The 22,977-nt window shown below is 40.8% G+C and overlaps 1 protein-coding gene across 2 annotated transcripts in view; it reads right to left on the reverse strand.

Annotated features, from left to right (window-relative positions):
* Positions 1-22,977, reverse strand: part of mcama (melanoma cell adhesion molecule a) — an 84,950-nt gene that overhangs the window by 11,219 nt on the left and 50,754 nt on the right. For both annotated transcript variants that reach the window (XM_080780112.1, XM_080780113.1), the window contains exons 8-13: positions 22,437-22,575; positions 21,951-22,066; positions 18,075-18,216; positions 14,331-14,461; positions 10,077-10,218; positions 7,652-7,687 (exon numbers count right to left, since the gene is read on the reverse strand). In XM_080780112.1, the coding sequence (XP_080636238.1) occupies positions 7,652-7,687; positions 10,077-10,218; positions 14,331-14,461; positions 18,075-18,216; positions 21,951-22,066; positions 22,437-22,575 (706 nt within the window). The remainder of the gene's footprint in view (positions 1-7,651; positions 7,688-10,076; positions 10,219-14,330; positions 14,462-18,074; positions 18,217-21,950; positions 22,067-22,436; positions 22,576-22,977) is intronic.

A 22,977-nucleotide genomic window follows, 5' to 3' on the forward strand; every position in this document is an offset into this window, starting at 1 on the left:
TTCTTTTAACTGTTATGGTTGATACACATTTGGTTAATATCACTCTTTCTGACCCCTCTGGTCTAAGTAATTCCGAATTCGAACTTCCAACTTCTGCAGAACCTGTAACTGTATCAAGTGAGCCCAATACTGTAGATCCTTTTAATAACTTTTGTAATAAGATTTTCAATCTTATTGAAACGGATGCTAATAATAAATATAACACATGCATTGATCCTGACCTTAATTGCCTCAAATATGCAAACGAAGAAATCACTAGCGATTATTTCAATGTGGGAACATTTAACAAATTATATGAGAGTACCAACTCCCTGCACTCACATCTGTTTTCTACTTTTCACCTGAATGTACAGAGCCTAAATAGCCCCAATAAGTATGATCATCTCTCAAGTTATCTATCCTCAATGAATAATGAATTTTCAATCATTGCTCTTTCAGAAACATGGCTTTCAGAATCAACCAAAACACTTTATGATATGTCTTCATATAATGCTGTTCACTCCTTTAGATCAGAGAGAGTGGGAGGTGGTGTGTCAATGTATGTGCATAACGGGTTTCAGTTTTATGTTAGGGATGATCTTTCTTTTGAGCATCATTCATCCGATGTTGAATCTGTTTTTGTTGAAATTCCTTCATGTTCATCTTTTAATGGCAAGAACGTTATTGTGGGGTGCATCTATAGACCCCCCGATACCGATATAAAAACCTTTAATGATATTCTGACATTAACACTAGACTTAATAAATAAAGAAAATAAGTTATGTTTCCTATTAGGAGATTATAACATTGACTTATTTAAAAAGGATAATGCATCAACTGCTGATTTCCTAAATACCATGTACTCTAACTATTTTTATCCTGTGATCTACAGACCAACAAGAGTGACCAGTTCTTCTGCTACTCTTATCGATAACATATTCACAAATTCTTTGAACAATGTAGCTCAATCAGGTATACTGTTGACCGATATATCAGACCACTTCCCTGTTTTCTTCCTGTCCTTGCCATTTAAAAGTGAACATGAGAGAAAAAATAACAGCGATACATTTCGAGTTTTTAACACTAGGAATAGGGTGAGGTTTGGGAGTTTGATTCGTAATATTTCCTGGGATGATGTTTATCAGTACTCTGATGTCCATCTTGCTTATCAAACATTCATTAATTTGTTGACTTCTGTCTTTCATCGCTGCTTTCCTTTGGTTAAATCCAGGAAGAAAGCTGGTGAAGGTCTTTGGAAACCATGGTTTACAAGAGGTCTCCAAAAATCCTCTATTCTAAAAAATAAACTATATAAAATTTTTCTTACAAATCCCACTCCACTTAACTCTGCAATTTATAAAAAATATAAAAATAAATTTAATCATCTACTGAGGATATCCAAGAAAAAGTATTTTTCTAACAAATTCAGAGAATCATCAGACATCAAGTCCACTTGGAGAACTATTAACGAACTTCTCAACAAAAAAAAGTCTACTGTACCCCTCCCATCTCAGTTCAAGGATGGTGAAAATATGCTAAATGATCCTGTTGTAATAGCAAATGAATTCAATATGTTTTTTGCAAATGTAGGTTCTTCTCTGTCCAAGGATATGGGAAAACCCAATAGTAATCATTTAGATTACATTAAGGGTAACTTCCCTACTCTCTTGAAATTTGAAGACACTAATGAAACAGAAGTTTTGGAATTAATTGCCAACTTGAAGATATCAGCAGCTGGTCATGATGATATAAGCGCATCATTGATTAAACCAGTATCTTCTTTTATTAGTAAACCAATTACCCACATTCTCAACCTATCACTGCAATCGGGGGAGGTTCCAAATGAATTAAAAATAGCCAAAGTTATTCCTTTACATAAATCTGGAGACCCAAGACTTTTTAATAATTATCGACCAATATCAGTGTTACCATGTTTTTCGAAAATTTTGGAGAAACTGGTCTACAATAGAATGTTTAACCATTTAAATGAACACAATATCTTATATGAGCATCAGTATGGTTTTAGGAAACGTCATTCCACCGATATGGCCCTTTTGCAGCTGGTTGACAAAATCTATTCAGCCATTAATAACAATGAATTTGCTCTCGGCATATTCCTAGATCTTTCTAAGGCTTTTGATACTGTTGATTATACTATATTACTTGATAAACTACATAAATATGGATTTCATGATAGAACACTACAATGGCTGAATAGTTATGTTTCCAACCGTGAACAATATGTATATGCCAATGGTTGTTCTTCATCCAAAGTCAAGTTGTCTTGTGGGGTCCCTCAGGGGTCTATTCTTGGACCTTTATTATTTATTGTTTACATCAATGACCTGGCTGCTGTATCCTCATCTTTTACCCCAATTCTGTTTGCTGATGATACTAATTTGATTTTAACTCACAAGAATTTTGAATCTCTCATAAAGGAGGCCAATTCTGGCATAGCTATGCTATCCGAATGGTTTCTTGCAAATAAGTTATCCCTAAATGTAAATAAATCTAATTTTATAGTTTTTGTGAGCAAAAACAAAAAATACTGTCATCATAGAGCTAAGATCTCTATTGGTGGGATTGAAATGAGTCAAGTTTCATCCACCAAGTTCCTAGGAATCCTGGTGGATGAAAAATTGTCTTGGAAAGAACACATACATACAGTAACCAACAAAGTTTCAAGATCATTTGGTATCATCAGAAGAATTAGGGGCCTGGTTCATCAGGCTTGCCTTTTAACCCTCTATTACAGTTTGATTTATCCTTATCTCATTTATTGCAATACTGTTTGGGCAAGTACATATCCATCCAATCTACAAAAATTATTAATTATTCAAAAGAAATTTGTAAGAATAGCTACCTCTTCTCACTATTTGGCTCCATCTGCTCCTTTGTTTAAAAATCTAAATGTACTGTCTATCTATGACATTAACATTGTACAATCCTGTTCTTTCATATATAAATGCACTTACCTTCCAAATATGCTTCCTACAACTTTCAAAGAATATTTTAAGACCAACTCTCAGGTTCATGATTATAATACTAGACAATCTGACAATATTCATCCTCCCTTCAGCCGTACCACTCTTAGCCAGTTCTCCATAAAAGTCAGAGGTTCTTTACTCTGGAATTCACACATACTTATTGCCAACTCCGCATCTTCACTCTGTAACTTTAAACATAGATTGAGGGCCAGCCTCTTGAAGTTACCCTCTCCAATTTAACATAATGTAGCGCATACACGCACGCACGCACGCACACACAGGCACACACACTTCACAAGTGTAAATAATGTATTTCTTGTTTTTGTTTTTGTTATTTTCCATACCTATGTTTGATTACTTTGTCTTAATATTTGTATATTACTATTTGTTTAAATTGTATATTAACTTTGGTGAGAACCACTTATAAGCCCTCCCTGGGTTTCTTTTCTCACCTGCACACACTTCTTTTATTGATTGTTACCTTTTTGTACTGTTTTTATTGTGCGAAATAAACTAAACTAATAAACTAAACTAAAGAGATTCATGTATATAAAATAATAATAATAATAATAATGTCCCTTTATTGAAAGGATAAACCTGTTGAGATGTGTCATCTCGTTTTTGTCGGGGTCCTTATCATACAAAGAGTACAATTAACAGAGCAATACAACAAATACAGTCATGCATAGTACATAGACTAAAATAGAAAACCAAAGCTCTCCTGTAACTGGCCGATCCTACCCCACATAATCACCCCCAAAATAACAAACTAGAGCTGAGCAACAAACAGAATACATCATTGTCAATTTGACTTGACATGTTGCCCACACCCGCTTTCTGCATCCTTTGATCCATATTGTGTTGATTGATGTATGCTGTATATGGACTCAATCCAGCTTTGAACATTTACACCCATATACATCATTGACCAGAGTTCTATACTAGGCCCTCCGCTCTTTTCTCTCTACCAAATCTTTGAAATCTCAGAGAATTGCGGGTGTGCTACATCTGCTATTTTTGTGAGCTTGTTGGTCTGCTATTCTCCCCACACGTTTGCTTCATAACAGGGGTGATAGGGTTCACATTGTTAGAACAGCATTAAAAGCACTATAAAGACCGTGATACAGCATAGTTCACTGAAGCAAAGCGGAGCGGTCTCATCTTGGAATTTGAGTGGTTTGTCCGTTGATAGATCACGTGTCTCTAAACAGAGCCACGGCTACACTCAGACTGCGGTCTAACTCACATAATCTGTGGTCTATTGTTAACAGAAACCAAAAAGGTTCGATGTCCAAAAGTTTATACACAGCAACATCCTCCGTCTTAATTTAACTCGGAGAGTGTAAGAATGGACCCACACTTTCTACACTATCAGGGTTATTTTAACATTACTGATTTAGCTGTGCATGGAGTTTAATAGGATTTCAAGCCAACTTCACATTTTGATTTGACAAAACAAATAATAATTAGGACCAAGGTGGACTGGACTGGCTGGGCAACAATCATTTTAAATGATGGATAGTGTGGGTGGGACAAAAAAACAAACAAACCATACTTGTGTTATAATTTGCCATTCTCATAAACAATACATGTTTTAGAAATATTGGAAAATGGTGTTTGAATAGCTAAATCTACCCTGCCCCAACATTCAATAATCATTCAGTTGAGCAGTCCACCTAAACTCCCTATAAACTACAATAAATAAAATGCACGGATACTATCATATAATCAATATATATATTTGATTACATTTCTAGGTATCTGGTTTTGAATGCTAGAAATATATCATTTACGGTATATAAATTAGATCAATATTGAACCAAGTCTAAGTCTAAATGTAGCAGCTTCCTCCACTCACAATCTCAATTCTGCTAACTGTAGGGTCACCATTTTAAAAGCGCTAATTTTAAGTAATTTCCATATGGAGGGGAATATATATATATACATTGCGTGTAAAGGGTTTGATGAGGTCAGATCAACATATGGAATGTCAGAACCGGTCAGCTCCATACAGTATATGGAGATCTAAGGGTGGTAGAGGGGACATTCTCTTGAGGGTACAGGGTTTGATGAGGGCTCAGGTAGGGCTGGGCCTTAATTTTCCGGCCTGTTGAAAACTGTTTTCGCCGGCTGCCGGGCGCGGCAGCACTAATAACTTTGGGGCAGGCCCGTCTAGAGTTTGAATAGACAGGTGGGCCTGTTGAGAACTCTAGTTTTTGCCGGCTGCACTAATAGGCCTGTCTGAAAGTTTAAAGGACAGGTATCAAGTCAAAAGGGAGATTGAAAAGGGAGACATAATAAGTAAAAACGGAGACAATAATATAATAAGATTATTATTTGTTTAAATATGGACTAGATGTCCCTTATCTGTTGCCCCAAGTATAATCTCCCCCCACCAACCACTCATATGCTCCAAAAATATAGGCTTCTTGTTTTTTTTTATCATCATGGTCTTCTTCTATAGTCAGCACTTTCACTACTATTTTCCATTCTTTACCTCAACTCATGTTTTCTGTGTTTTTGTGTCCCTCTTCCAAACTATGTTATATTTGTGGCTAGTGCTGATGATGTGTAGTCCTGCTGCCTATGAGATCCAATGGCTACTGTACAGTGAGGCCTTTATGTTCTCCATAAAGAAAGGCCCAGTGGTTTAGTTTTTCTGGGATTATTCACTTATTCCTCTATAAATGTCGAGCAGCTCCTCCAACATATGGCACGCCTCCAAACCTCATCCCACACATACAGCCAAGCTGCCTCTGAAGTCAAGTAATTCATTCTTTGTTTTGATTTGACTTCCTAAGAAGCCACCATCAGTGTTCTGTGCATACTCACAAAACTCAAAATTGCAATTCTACAGTCGTATTCCTCCATGCTGGAGACTTTAAGAAGCGTAGAGGATATTTATGAACCTATCATAAATCAGTTTAGTTTTTTTCAACGAAGTACCCCTTTTTTCAACCCTCAACTCTGGATCACAGCCATAGTCATTTGGGGGAAAACAACCCACTAGAATTTTCCTGTTAAAAATACTCATCATTTTGACAATAACAACACTGTTTTGTGTTTCACGTCTCACATTCGACAGCAATTATGAAGTGCATAATTATGCAGCCAACATATTCCCTACAGACTGGTGAGGGTTTTAATGGTACGTGGGGACTGCTTTGTAAAGGAACGTGAGTAATACAGTCTCACTGCTGTGCCCCACTCACAGGCAACCACTCGACAGTGCAAATTGCTCTGTTATGTGAAAAATCCACAGTAAAAGGCAAACAGTCTGCTGGATGTGTGTGTGTGTGTGTGTGTGTGTGTGTGTGTGTGTGTGTTTTTAACGGGATGGTAGCACAGAGTCAACAAAACAACGAACCACTTTCAATGTACTGATTCAACCCTTTTGGCTCGGTGTTGGCATTATCAGACGTTTCTTGAGGCAAACAAATAATATTTATCAGTGAAGAACATTTGGCGCTCTGCCAGCAGCTTTTAGATATCATGCATAGTGTTGTCTTGCTCAGTTGGTGCTGCTGTTTTGATTCTAACTTTCCTTTTCCGATCACACAGAATATTTAATCTAGCCAGAGGCTACCCAGAAGCCCGAGCTCCATCTAAGACAGAGATAAATCCAGTGCTTGTGTGCGCTGCTTGGATGAAAATCATGAAATATTGAGGCTATGTGTCTGTGTCTTCCATGCTTTCACTGTCACTGATGCACAGCACGGTGCAATGTTCACAGTTGTCTCTGTCCATCCCGTGTTTCATCATTGCGCACAATGTTCTGTTTGTACTAGGAACAATTACTTGTTCCTAGTACAAGTAATTGTTTCTGGCAATAAAGGTATTTCTGATTCTATTGCAATCCATCTTACATGGTAGTGACTTTGCAGTTTATTGCCATTCTTACCATTTTCCACTATGCAGACACCGCATTGGTGTTTTTTTTTGTTTTGTTTTTGGCTTTTCTGCCTTTATTGATAGTATCAAGTGAAGATGGACAGGAAAGAGGGAGAGAGAGAAGGGGAGAGACATGCAGCAAAGGATGTAATGAACAGGACTCGAACACGCAATGCATGGTCAGGCCAAAGCCCTGTGGCATGAGCCTGGACCACTTGGCCAGCGGGCGCCCCCGCATTGGTGGTTAATGTCCACCATGAGGGAACATAATAGACCTGGTATCGTCTAAGGCCAACATATCTATGATCACAGCAACTCTCTGGTCAACCAACGACAAAAAAATAAAACTTCAACTGCTCAATCTCGTGTCCATCCCTGCCTCATTTGATCAAATCCAATGTCTCTTAAATAATGTCTGCAATTGCCAAATCTGTGTTCTGTGTCCCACGACTTTTGTATATTTTTGTATATTTTATCTTGTTTTGTACTGCGCATTGGAGCCCTTTAAAAAAAGTATGTTGCAATGTTCTATTGTCATGTGTCTATGTCATGTGGGCCAGGTCGTTATTGCAAATGAGAACGGGTTCTCAATTAACTGACGTGGCTAAATAAAATCTAAATAAAAAAAAAAGAAAGAAATGAAAGAAAGAAAATGAAAATTGTAGCAGATTATATAAAGTGGGACCAGAAGCCGAGAGCAGAAAAAAAGCAATGAAATGGATTGGAAATGGCTGGTAGCGCAGAGACAGAGGACGAAGGACGCACAGAGCAGCAGTCTAGGACAACGGTCTTACCAGGCGAGTAGGGAGCTGCAGAGGTGACCATTGGAACTGTGAACAAGCACAACAACACGTAGGATGAGGACCGCTTTCCATGTCTATCAGGTTTACCACAAACATGGACAAATGTTTCCCATATTCCATGACCAGACCTCCCCCACACAGGCACACACACAGACACACAGACACACACACACACACACACACACACACACACACACACACACACACTTCTTTAGCACACACATTCCCACATGCCACTATAAAAAGCTCTCTGTAATGCAGTGAGGGTAGTTTATCTGCATACAGCATGTGTAGGTGGTGTGTTCCCATACATTCCAAACACATATTATTATGTGTTCAAGTGTTACTTTCTGCCAGCGACAAGCTGGCAGAAAGTCTCTCTTCCACAATTTCGGAAAGTTCTGTCATCTCTTCAGAATGGAAGGTATTCAACCAATTTACGATGCAGCATTCACCAAAAAATAAATAATAAAATAATACAACGTTTTAACCAACTGACTGCATGGATCTACCTGGTCCTCTCGTGTATTACTGCAGGGTCCCCCATGGATCTACCTGTTCCCCTCATGTATTACTGCAGGGTCCCCCATGGATCTACCTGTTCCCCTCATGTATTACTGCAGGGTCCCCCATGGATCTACCTGTTCCCCTCATGTATTACTGCAGGGTCCCCCATGGATCTACCTGGTCCCCTCATTCATGTATTACTGCAGGGTCCCCCATGGATCTACCTGGTCCCCTCATGTATTACTGCAGGGTCCCCCATGGATCTACCTGTTCCCCTCATGTATTACTGCAGGGTCCCCCATGGATCTACCTGTTCCCCTCATGTATTACTGCAGGGTCCCCCATGGATCTACCTGGTCCCCTCATGTATTACTGCAGGGTCCCCCATGGATCTACCTGGTCCCCTCATGTATTACTGCAGGGTCCCCCATGGATCTACCTGTTCCCCTCATGTATTACTGCAGGGTCCCCCATGGATCTACCTGTTCCCCTCATGTATTACTGCAGGGTCCCCCATGGATCTACCTGGTCCCCTCATGTATTACTGCAGGGTCCCCCATGGATCTACCTGGTCCCCTCATGTATTACTGCAGGGTCCCCCATGGATCTACCTGGTCCCCTCATGTATTACTGCAGGGTCCCCCATGGATCTACCTGGTCCCCTCATGTATTACTGCAGGGTCCCCCATGGATCTACCTGGTCCCCTCATGTATTACTGCAGGGTCCCCCATGGATCTACCTGGTCCCCTCATGTATTACTGCAGGGTCCCCCATGGATCTACCTGGTCCCCTCATTCATGTATTACTGCAGGGTCCCCCATGGATCTACCTGGTCCTCTCGTGTATTACTGCAGGGTCCACCATGGATCTACCTGGTCTCCTCATTTTCTACCACCAAATCTCTACAAACCCGGCCGCTCCATACAGGCTCACAACACCATATGCTGTGAGTTTGCACAACTGTTATTTTTTTTCTAAAAAAAATCTTTATATTTTCTATATATATTTTCCTTTATATACTTTCTATCTAGGCTTCGTCGAATTTGTTTTCCAATGGGAATTATTGAAGCGACTGCACAGGGTATAGTGGAAGTGAGGAAATGGCCTGATACGTGCCTTTTGGTTAGTAGACCTCTCTTTAAAGAATAGCGACAAGCTGATATCGTCGCAGTCGGGCAGAAACCTTGTATCTCCATAATTCATCTTTTTATATGTGTATTGTGTGTGTGTGTGTATATATATATATATATATGAATGCGTTATTTCATACGTGATCTCATATGACAGTGTCATAGTAAATAGAGTACAAGCTCACAATAAATTCAATTACTTTTTAATGTTCTTTGTAAAATAGTACTAATATATTTTTGTAATATACTGTATAATGACATGCCCAAAACAGGAACAGCAGGTTGAAAGTCTTTTAGTCTGTCTCTGGGGTTTTAAAAATATTTTAAGAGCTTGATGAGTGAAGAATAACTACATCAATTGGAACAATTTTTTTTTACATTTCTTGAAAAGTGACGGTTTTGGACATACAAGGTTTCCACTCCACAGCGAGATATGGTTCTGTGTGGCTTGTCTGCGTCTCCTCTCTATCTCCTTGTTGCTCCTCCTTTAGCCTGGAGGGGGCGACAGTGGCTGACTGGACAGTGTGTCAACCTCAACCACATGATTGCTACCTCCCGGTGCGTTCCCAGCCGGAGACCTGTGTCGCATGTCTCTTTACCCCTGGCATTACTGCCACCTCTCCTATCTATCCAAAATAAAGCAAACAAACTGCTTAAAAAGTAATATTTTTTGTCAAAGTTATTTGTCCTGGCGGCTGCCTTGGTCTTGCTTGTAATCCCTTCCGAGACGAGCTGTTATCTACAAGGGAGGAGGGAGGAGGGAGAGAAAGACACTTACTGGCTTTGATGCTAAAGGCCTTGATCTCCGTTCCCATGTCGTTGGAGGCGTTGCACAGCGCGCTGACGTCTGAAGTCACTTTGACTGACACCACGCTGTGAGCTGTGTTCTCATTGGCCCTGTTCACCACCTCATGCCAGCTCTGTGGGTATCCAAAAACACATATGCATGCACATAAACATACTGTACATTGTTGGTATTAATATAATATTAATACTTGTGAGGACCTTTTAGGATGGCAATTTTATAAATGCAGTTTTTACCTGCGACGCATTGTGCGACGCCCCTGCCTGCATTCAACTAAGAATACAGGCAATAATCAGGCATATCTATAACCGCTAAACCTACCCTCTAAATGCCTAATTCTAACCCCACCCTGAACCTTTTCTAATTGTACATCTAATTGTACTGTACGTCTAAAACAAAACATATTTTTAAAGCATAAAATAACCATTTCTCTTGGAGGATCAGGGAAATTGTCTTCACAATGTCTATTTCTCAAATTCTGCCATACTTGGGGGGGGACATTTGGTCCTCTCAAGTACAGGATTACAAACACACACTCACATACGCGCGTGAGTGCACGCACACACAAAATCTAATTATTTGTCTCCACCCACCCACGCATATTCCAGCAGTTAACCCAAGGCTGGATGCCTGCATGTCTGTGTGAAGCTGTGTGTGTCATGCCTTGCTATAGTTATCTCTTGCCTTGGGACATACAGTAACAGGCCCCCTAAGATTGACGAAATGTCTGCGAATGAATGGTCCCGGAGGCGTCCAGGTCTACCGCAGCCCAGGTTGGAATGATATGTTTAAAGGAGCATGAAACTCTAAGGGTTTTTCTAAGTTGTTTTCCTGTACAGGTTAAAAACTATTGAAAGGTAAACAAAACAAAATATGGCAGCCAAGTAAGCAACGCAGCTGCAGCGCATACAATGTATAATCGATGTGTTTGATTTAGTGATTTAGTGTGCAGACACCATGTGTGTGTAAACCCTAGACACAAGTCAACAATATTGCCAGTGTTCGACCAATTGGCACACATTCATCTACACCCATTAACCATTTTGATTAGCTGCAGCTGTATGCGTATTATAAATGTTTTACCCTTCAATAGTTTTTAACCGGAACCAACGAAAAACTGTCTTGGGTTTCCCCCCTTTAAATTGATTCCCAGCCCGTACAGAGATTCTAAAGCAATGAAAATATGCTATACATGTAACATAAAAACAGGAGTACTACCATGTTTTTATTAGAGTCCATTATTTGACCTTTTGGACGAAATCTTCTAACTATAAATGCACCAAGTCTCTGTTTGTCTGTGTGTGTGTGTGTGTGTGTGTGTGTGTGTGTGTGCTGTTGTAATCCATGTAACTCGAGAACCGTTCACCCCACCGACTTCAAATTCAACACACGTGTTCCACACCCCCACAGGGAACCGCCCCAAAAGGCCTCTGCCCGGGCTCTGGACAGGGCCCCTGCCCAGTGTCCATATATGGAGTTTGCCTGTTCTGGCATCATTCTGACGTCTGCATAGACTCCATATTTGGGCATGCCTGACAAAGAACTCCATATATGGGCATAAAAGGGACACAGACATAATTGCGAACGCAGTGAGCACTTACTATAAGACCTAGCAGATCATGTCTGTCTGTCTGTCTGTCTGTGTGTCTGTCCCGCTATCCAAATATGGAGTGTGTTGCATCAGCAATCACTCAGCTCCATATATGGGCACAAAAGGGGCCAGGTCCACTCAGCTCCATATATGGGCACAAAAGGAAAGGGGCCAGGTCCACATATACAGTAACAGCGGGACAGACACACAGACAGACAGACAGACAGAAAGACATGATCTGCAGGGTCTCAGCTGCGTTCGCTTCCCGCGTTTGCGCGTCTTACTCGTATCTGGGTGGGGCATGCATTTTCAACTTGCATTGTAGTATGCCAGTTGCCCCATGGGCACCGCTTTACATCATACTAGTGTCATGTCAAGGGGGCGTACTTGTACACCAAGCTGCCCCTAACCTATGTATGGGTCACATACCATACATATGATCATACAATGAACGTTTGTTCATTGTATGATCAAAAATATATGTTCTTCGCATAATAATATTGAAGTGTAATGTATTGTTGTCTCTAGTTTTTATTATGCTCTGATGAAGGCTCTACACAGCCAAGTAGTACTCTCTCTGGTAGCCATTTCCAGTCTCTCTTGGTGGTTCTTTATACTCAGTATTGAGTGTAGCTGAGCATCCACCAGCCAAAGAAGCAAACGGGAAGGAAAAGGAAAGCGCACCTGCTCTGTGTTTTGTTTTAAAAGCTATGTTTTCACCTGGATTACCTCCTCCTTCACCACATTGCATTTTGACTCACACTTTCTGAGGCATTGGAGCTTGGCAATATTACCCAGGGATGAGGTTGGCAGCCAGCGCTGAATCAATAGGAACACCAGGGCTGCACAGGGGTCGCACTATCTTTACACACACACCTGTGCAACCCGGGGAAACTATTAGAGTCTGTATTTGTATGATACGAGACGTGGGTGAGGTGTAAACAACAAGAGGGTATATATAATATACCACAGCCCATGGAGAATACATTACTCTGATAGGCCGGGGGGTGTTGTATTTTCAGACAACCGTGCACCGTAGCAGCTTCATTGTTGTTTTAACTTAAAACATATGATAAAAAATGGTACGATAGTTTTGACGTCTTTACCTACTTGGGCTCTCGGTGGCGAGAATGTCTTTTTAAATATAAACTGATTACGCTATACAACACTTTCTGCTGTGATGAAGAAAAAAAAAGAAACAGGAAAAAAACGGTTTTAGAATCTTCTTCCAGGTTGCGTTTTGGATCAAAACAATCTTGATTTGCGGCTCATTTCTACAAACGATATGATCATCGGCTATAAAATGTATGTTTTGGGTGAATTAAATAACATTGGTGGGACCTGGCTGTTACATAGCAATTTTCCACTTCTCTGATTCAGAGAGAAACGGCTTTCAAAATAAGATGGTTAAGATTCAAGTGAGCGGCAGCAGCCGTGGCAATCTACGAGTATCGATTCAGCCACCAGATGTCTGTGTCGGCGTGGAATGAGTTAATCGTGAACATAAATGCATAGAGTAGACATTTCCGCTCATAGCCACGATCTGGCTTGAGCGTGGAAGAGGAAGTAATGAATCCATGAGGGTCACCATTGGTTATGACACTGGTTGTCAAGGTGGGGTTGGTGGACCCTCAGGGGCCATTGATGGCTTTCCAGGCGATTCCTACAGTAGCTAATATTGATGGATGGTTAGGAACCAAATTGACCCTTAAAGGTCTGTAACTCAAGAAAGTGTACACATGGAAAGAAATTGACCTGTATTTGTACGCACTTTGAGTTAAATGAACACTAAAGATTTCACAGTGTAGATAAAATAAATCGTATCAAATTGGTTGTCCATGACCTAATTCATATCAAACTGGAGGTCCTTGAAATAAAAAGAGAGAATCACTGATCTATGGCAACCATTGCAATAATGACTCGTAATTCGCAAGTACAGGTATATCTCCCGATAGTCCCATGATGCTGAGGGTATAGTGATGAATTAAAACTGCCTAACTCAGTCCTTGTCAATTCCTCATGTGTAGGCTACTTGAGTCAAACTTTTTTGCCATATTCTACTATTTTGCTTGTGGATCGTCTATTTGAGCTATTCAAAAATCTTTTTTTAAATAATAAAAAAGGCAAAGAAGTTTAGGGATAAGTGACGAAAATAGGGCCCTTGGTGCCATGTCCCCTAAATCCCCTCCCTGCTGTAGCCCTGACCAGCCAGCAGGGGACACCAGTGCTGTGACAAGGACATGATCCCCCCTCGCCAGTGTCCCATTCTGCAGACACTGCCAAACAGGTTGCATGGCTGCTGGGAATTCAACATGGGTCTCTGTGGTGCTGTGTTTTACCTCTATGTCATAGAAGCAGATGTTGTGCACTGTGTGTGTGTGTGTGTGTGTGTGTGTGTGTGTGGGGGGGGTAATGATACATGTGCTTTCACACACATTCTCAAACTGGGTTCAGTGTTCACTTTGACACTGAGCCAGGAGTCGGCAATCCAACTGGGAGCCTTCCCATTCCCAAGCGTGTGTGTGTGTGTGTGTGTGTGTGTGTGTGTGTGTGTGTGTGTGCGTGCGTGCGTGCATGTATGTGTGTGTGTGTGTGTGTGTGTGTGTGTGTGTGTGTGTGTGTGTGTGTGTGTGTACCTGGCTGCCAACGATGTTCCAGGAGATGGTGGGCAGTGGGTGTCCGTGGGCCTCACAGCTCAGGTTGACCAGGCGGCCCTCTGCCTCCTCCAGTGCCACATCCTTGTCCTCGTCATTGAGCTGGGGTGCACCTGGACAACAATTTACAACAAATGTACAACTTAGGCATTTAGCAGACGCTGTTAATGCAGAGCAATTGACAGTATGCAAGAACAAAAACATGGTAATACATCAAATACATAACAATTGTCATCAAGAATCATACATAAGAACCTAACAGTGGAATATCTATATAATGTGCTATGTCTACATAAAAAGTTACATCGTGATGGATGAGCCAACACATCACAACCAAGTAGCCAACACAACAACACACAGCATGCTATCCAGTGTTCGTCAACTATTTTCATTCCTACTCCACTACATGACAGAGGAAAATATTCTACTTTCACCCCGCCGCTAATTCTTTTGAGGGAAAACCAAGCCCTATATTTTATACTTGTTAACCCATTCTGACCGGGCACCCATTTTGGTGTTAGCATCATGTTATGCTTTACCTATTGAAAAATAGCAGATCTACAAGCTCATATCGCGCCACCGAGTGGCGCGATACGAGCTTGTAGGTCTGCTATTTTTGAAAAATCGAAGAACGACTGACATTTTTTTAGAATCTGATCTCAGGTCAGAATGGGTTAATCAGACCAGTGTGTGTCCGGTGGAAACCTCGTATGAATCTGATCTCAGGTCAGAATGGGTTAAGCTACGTTGTAGATCAACGCAGAGTGAGAGTGCTTGTTTGCATTTGTGGTGATACTTTGTGGTACAGTTTTGTGATTACTCTTGATTTTTACAGATGTTTTAATTTAAAACCAAGCACATTTTTCTCAGCAAGTACAACTCTTTCAGTAACCTCTTTATTCATTATTAATCTATCTTCTCTATCAAGAGGTTCCAGGGATCTCTGTGTGTCTTGTTTGCCAAATATGGACTATTATGGAGATTGCTCTAACACCACAGTACAAACATCTAGAATTGGCGTCATACATGATAACGGTCATTGCACTAGTTTTAAACAATAAAGGAAAGCAGCACAATTGTGCACATGTGTATGAATTGCATATAACACTCAATCTCACATCCTACTATAAATAAGCAGCTTCAAAATTGGTGCGTGCTTCAGTGAGGACAAGGGAGTGAGTGCAGTGCCCATGTTAAATCGGTCGGATTGGCGGTTGGTCCAGAACCATCAATCTGACCTATATGCCCATAAAATGTCGGGTCGGGCCTGGTCGGGTTTGTGCAGAATTTGAGAACTCTACACAGAGTGAAAGTGAAACGCCAGTCAGCTCCATCTTCATAATAGATAAATACACAAACAGACAGAACAGAACTTTTATTTTTATTATTATAAACAAATTCAATATATGTATTTTTCTTTCATGGAGCCCAAGGCCCGGCCCGGCCCGGCCCTACTGATTAGCATACATTTTAGGCCCGGCCCTAACATGTCGGGTCAGTCAGCCTGGTCAGGTTCGGGCAGAGCTTGAGAACTCTAGCATGCATTCCCCAACTTACATTGTTCCCGAGTAGGATGGAGCTATTTAAATGTAAACTCATCTCAATGCTTTGCACAGACAAAAAACAACCAGTATTGTGTCAGGCAGAATGCTTGGGCAAGGACAAATGGCAGACCCACAGTCTGCACTGACATAAACCTAAACTAAATTCTAAACGCATGTTTTGTGAGTGTAGTTCTTTCAGCGTAGTAGCTCTGTTGTGTTAGTGAATCCTCCTGGTCTGCTACTACCGCGTCCCTGGGTGGGCTCAAACCACCATCCTCTCAGTTAACAGCCAAGCGCTCTAGCCTATTGCGCCACAGAGACTGTCCTACACGTACAACCTATCTCAAACCCTCACCCTAGCCTCCCACGGGGCAGCACACCTAAACCTAACCCTCTCCCAACCCTTAACGCACCCCTCACCAACCTTAATCCGGTCGTTTTAACACACCCCTCACCAACCTTATGTCTAACCAATGACTAGTCTAAACTAAGTATGCACCCTGTTTGGGGTACAGTCCAGTCTGAACAAAGGTATAATTAGGTTTGTTATTAGAAAGTATTTGTAAAACACACAGCACATACATGTGCTAGCGACTTTGGTGGGACTGGAAACCATAACCTTTGAATATTGTTTGGCACGTTCAATCAAGGGGTCATCTGAAGCTCACACCCCGATAGACCATTTGGTCTATCGCCCAACAAGTTAAGCCTCCGAACAGGGATTTGTGGACAGACATTTCTTTTGAGGCTGGTGGCTTATAGTATGATGACGATGATTCTTGATAATACTGTAACACAAAAAGGCACTGCTGGGATTCGAACCCAGGATCTCCTGTTTACTAGACAGGCGCCAGCTGTTTAAAGGTCATTTAGATTAAATAGATTAAGGCTTAGATTCTGATTATGAATTAAGGTATAGAAACATATATCGAATAACCCTACGTGTATATGCCGCACAGCTTACAATCTTACAAAAATGGTTAGATGAGGATCCCCCTGACATAAAATTATGGTATGAAAAACTTATTTTTGCAAGGTTTTTAAAAGAAGAATGGAAAAGAGTAATATATATGGGTGTGACAACTGTATAATATAATAATTTAATGATGGGAGTATATGTGACTGCTACTTTTTCTGTATTACTGTTTGCTGGCATGTTGTTGATTCTGTCTTGTGTTTTTTGTATTCCTTTTTGTATGTATCTTTGTAATGTAATGCATGTTCATAATTTTGTGAAAACACCAATAAAAATATTGAAAGAGTAAAGGTAATTTGATTGCATTTGAAGTGTAAAAAAAACATACCAGTATTGAATAATTTAACATTGCCTCACTCTGTATGTCCGAAATTACACAGAAAGAGCACAAGTATTCCGGAGAACATAGAATCTAAGGAACATAGGGATGACCCCAAGTTCTCAGTGTAGTAGCTCCTGGCCTGCCACTATTACTTCATTCATTAATTTGAAAACATTCAAAGTCTCATCCCTGGGCGGGCTCTAACCAAGTTTGGAGAGTTTGATTAACAAACGGGCGCGCTAGCCTATTGTGCAAAAAAAGAATAAATAAATAAAAACGTGATTTGGTATGAAAACAGGTTTAAGTTTGTTATTAAGACATATTTAGAAAAAAATATCAGCCTACATACGAATGTAGGCTGACAGGTGCACACGACTCTGGTGGGACTCGAACCCACAACCTTTGAATGTCTTTACAAACATGCCTAGAAGTCCAATGCGCTATCCATTGCGCCACAGAGCCACACACCAACATGGAAATACAGTATAGGTATATATGGAAATCCAGTTTTCCAGAACCACAGATCCAATGCCCATATATGGGCATAGAATGGACATGGACAGACCGATACAGACGTCTTCACATATGGGTATACTATAGACGGGACACAGGCTTAAAGATGAGCAACGGGTACTCTGAAAATGGGTACAGCAGATACAATGGCTATAGCATAACGGGGAGGAGTAAGCATTCCCAACTTGCATCGTTCCCTCGTTATTCTGTTAATTAAGACTCTGTTCCATTATGTGCGGAGTGGTTCTCAAACTCTATAATTTCAAGTTCATCCAAAATGGCATTTTTAAACTCTCAAGAGTTTTTACACCCTCAGGATTGTTCCGTCTGTGCATATAATGCATGTATTGCGGACATCAGTGATGACTGACCTTGGACGATGATGTGGACGGATCCAGTGGTGTGCAGGTCTGGCAGGGCAGGAACGGTCACCTTACACACATATTCTCCTGACGTGTCATACGTGGCGTCCTGCAGGGACAGCGTGAGGCCTTGTCCTACCAGCGTCCCATCCTACACACAAACACATAAATATTATGTACACATGAGCAAAGTTACACAACCACACTAGAGCCAGCCTAACACACTATGCACAGCTCTTTGTGTGTGTGTGTGTGTGTGTGTGTGTGTGTGTGTGTGTGTATTTCACTATAGCCTGGAAGAAGCCTTTCTAACCAAAGTGCCAGCAGCTAATGCAGACCATCTCACAGCTAGGCTACAGATGTAAACTTTTCGTTTTTTATCTTTGGCAGCCTAGGGCATGTGCATAAGTTGGTTGCGAGGGGCTTACAAATGGCCGGCCTTTCCAAAAGGAGAGCCAAGCAGTTAGCGAGGTATTGCTCAGTTTCAGCCATTATAGGAAGCCGCTCAATTTGGAGGAGGCGTTGTTTCCTTTATCCATGATTTATGTCTGCTGCCCTGTGTCCGACATGTCAGCTGTACTGTATGTAACGATGCTTTGCCGTCCATGCACGTTGTAACTGGCTGCTCTCCCACTGTCAAACTGCACTGGCAGTGTTTATGTCCTTTGTACAAGGTATTCCTGTACTCATTATGTGGACATAAATAAACATTTCAAATGTGTGTGTGTGTGTGTGTGTGTGTGTGTGTGTGTGTGTGTGTGTGTGTGTGTGTGTGTGTTTGTGGCACGGAATGTGATGATTTGATAGGCTGATGTATGATGTATACTGATAAGAGGGGCCCCTCACTTCACACGTGTGATTGTTTTACTTTTTTGAAGACATCAGTCCCAGTTTTTACATAATAAAAATGCAGCAACGGAGCACATTTCAAGAGCACCAGGCGCCATCTTGGATAGCTGAAGTAGCTAGATGTAGCCAAAATACCCCAGAGGCGATTGACAAGAACGGGAGGTATGATTCATTCTAAAGCGACTATCGACGGGTCCGCGATGGGCCGTCACAATCGGACGGATTGATTTAGATCAAGAGTTATTCACGTATTAAGATTTTCGGTCTCATCCACTAAAATGGGGGGGAACATTTTGGATGACATCCCAACCGGAAATTACATCGAATGTTGCCCAACAGGCGCTCCCAGCCTGTGGAGCGGTGTGCTCGGTTTTGATATCAATAAAGTTATTTTATTAATCTCCGTCCTGAGTGTCGAGCGTTACTATTTGATAGGACGGAGAATTCCGTTTATGCCACTCAGGGTGTTAACAGTCAGATTGTAACTCCAGCTGAGCTAACAACACTGTAGAGCTCAAGACCCTGACGCTAAACAGGGGGTGTGAAGGGCTAGTCCGCACTCTCGCATCATATCTCATTGTAAGCTTGTAGATCGGCATTATTGTCATTTTTGGAATAGGTCTTAAGTGGGTAAATATAGTACCGTTTATGTGTGTATTTTATATTTTATATGTAATTCAAGTTACATTTTTTATCAGTCAAAACATTGATAATTGGTTGTCTAGGACTCTCCAAAATCGTGATTCGCAACTGACACAGATATTTGGTATCTGTCGGGCTCTAAAAGACATACTATTACACAAATGTAGATACACAAAGACTATACTATACACAAAGAGTATCCAGGAACAGGGGAAGCAATAATGAGTGTGACCACTGAACCAGTGTTGGATGGGAGTGAAAAGGAATGGCACGTCAGCTGCACTGTTGAAACTACAATCTCTATTTGCTGTTATCAGGGAGTGGGTTGAGTCCAGTCCAGCACTCCCTTCATTATTGTTCAAACAGATAGAAAATTTGCACATAGATTTCAAGGGTGACATCAGTTATACAAAACCCTTGGCAGTAGGATACGGTGGCGGTCTGCCGGAAACCTCATAAAACTGTTACTTTTCAGGATTCAAATAAAAAAAATATCAAAAGTAGCAGAACTACAAACTCAAAACAGATCTTTGGGGCTTGCAGATGTGCTACTTTTGTATGATGCTGCATTACAATCACGTAGGGCATTAATTTACAAAAAAAATATGGAGATAAGAGGTTTCTGCTGACAGCAAAGATATGGTGGCTGTAGCCACCATATCCGTTAAAAAAACCCGTTACTTTTCAAGAGATGGAACAAAGAACCTGTGTTCCAATGGAACAAGGTCTTTTTAATACTTTTCATTGGTTAAATATTTATGAAACCAACAGACTTAACCACTTTCACTTTCAGCTACATTACAAGCCCACAATTATAGATTTTCCAAACGGTATCACAACACTATTAGTAGATCATTATTAATCGCCCCCCAAAAAACGAAATAAAATAAAACAACGTTGAAAATAGAGATAAAAGGTTACTTTCCGACAGCAACAATATGCTAAGTTTGTTATCTTTATGAGCTAGATGTGCCATCTTGAGTCAAGTGTTGACTGTTGAAACAATGAGCTGCCGACCGCCTTTCTATCTGGTGATTTGTTACTCTGATGAGACTGTTTTCACTGCTGACCTGAGCTGGCAGCACAATGATTTTAAAGTTAACTTGTTTGTTTTTAAATCACTAAACGGACTGGCACCTGGATATATTTCTGACCTCTTGTCCCCGCACATACCTTCCCGTAACCTTAGATCAGCAGACAAAGTTTTACTCTTCCCCCCCAACACAAACCTGGTGACGCAAGGTGGCAGAGCCTTTGCTGCTAGGGCTCCACTGCTGTGGAACCAACTACCACTGGAACTCAGACAGACCACTTCAGTGTCCACTTTTAAAAAACTCTTAAAAACCCACTATTATATAAAGGCTTTTAATGAGTTTGAATGAACATCCAGTTTATGCTTTCTCTTTTTATCTTGTCTTTCATTATTTTTGTATTTTGTTCATTTCTATTGTTGATTTGAATTGCCTGTTTATATGTGAAGCACTTTGTAAACCGTTTTTTGAAAAGTGCTATACAAATAAAGTTATTATTATTAATGTGTGGCACTGATAGCTACAAGACGCAACAATTGTTATCTGTAACTAATATCTATACATCTTTCCCTGTATAATCTGTAGCTATTTGCGGATGTGGACCGTGGCATTTTGAACACGATATATGATATGATAATATGATGTTCAGTGGTGAAGCCACAACTATGCAGGCTGGATGCTTGTGTTCGACACCTTATTTGACCATTATGTATTGTAAGCATGAAATGTTTCACCAGTAACCACGACAGTGTTTCACAGGAACAATTAGGGTTAAGAATTAACTAAGAATCATAAAAAATGTTTATTTTCTATTTTTTATATGTATAGATTTTCAACTACAAACCGGCTTTCATGCTCTTTGTGATTGTGACTTCTCCAGGCATTCATGGCATGTAACAGCATGAGCAGTGATTGGTATACTTTTGATGGGACATACTGTACTGTTCTAGATGACATGGCCCACGGTCACGCTATAAAAATGCTCTGAGTCACATACTGTAGACTAAAGTAACATTAACTACCTAAAAGGTGATGTCACTGTTACTCCCCTTGCTTTCACCACAATGAAGAATTACTTTCCACCATGGAGGTGTGTTATCAAATGAAAAACACCTGTGTTGCACACTCGTCATCGACAGTGTCTGTCAATGACACAATCATTCTCAAAGTGGGGTCCAGAGGGACCCTCTAGGTTCCTTGAGGGGTTTTGAAAAGTCTGTAACTCTGAGAGTGTACAAATGGAACCAAATATTGGGCCATTCCATTTGTACACTCTCAGAGTTATGCACAGGTCCTTGAATGAAAATCGTTGGTGTAAAAGAATGTGTGGAATTGGGTGAAACTCCGGTGAAGAGTACTGTACCTTGAACCAGACAGTGGAGGTGTCTAGAGAGGAGAGGGCGTGGCAAGACGCAGCCAGACTATCTCCTTTTAACACGATCTCAGATTCTTTGGGCATCATCACAGCCGGGTCCAGGTCTGGACAAGGAAAAAGATAACATGATCACACAAAATTCTCAAAAATGTACAATTATTGTTTACAAACTATGCAAATTAAAGGAAAAATAAGAAACTCCATTGAGTCCATTCTATGAGTGTGGAGGCATCCATCATTTGTTCAAGTTAGTAATTGCCTTTATTTGATAAATGTAGAAAACTAGTAAATTACCGTATTTATTTTTTTATTATAAACTGTTATTACATAGGTAATGACCAACTAGTAATAACTTGTAACAATGCAGGACACCTTTAATCTTGAGCTGCATTAGGGGCATTCTACAGTCATACATGTGCAGTATAACCAATAAAATGCACAAAATGAGAATCCTGACGCGTGTGTTTTCCTTACAGTGCACGGTGAGTTGCACATCTCCAATGACTGTGTCGTATTCATCCTGAGAGCGACACTGATAGACTCCAGTGTCGCCACGCGTCACTTTGGTCAGGACCAACGTGTCTCCACTGCTGACCAACCCCACCTCCGGCTCCTACGCACGCACGCACGCGCACGCGCACACGCACACGCACACACACACACACACACACACACACACACACACACACACACACACACACACACACACACACACACACACACGTAAAGACACCACCCATTAGAAACGTGCCCAACATCCTTTATCTGTATGATCGTTTAAAATGCAGGACATACTGCATACTGCACCATGACTTATCATTCAATTGTATTCCCAATGAATTAAATATATGGTTTATAGATCTCTGTAATTTTTACGACAATTAGGGGCTTTTAGAGTTCATCAAGAAGTGTTTCTTGTCTGTGAATTAACCACATGAACCCTAACATCCCTACTCTGAGCATTTCTTCATAAACAAACAAAGATAGCATATTTACAAGCTCACAACATATCTCG

Source organism: Protomyctophum bolini (assembly GCF_963924005.1).
Source record: "Protomyctophum bolini genome assembly, chromosome: 13".
NCBI lineage: Eukaryota > Metazoa > Chordata > Actinopteri > Myctophiformes > Myctophidae > Protomyctophum > Protomyctophum bolini.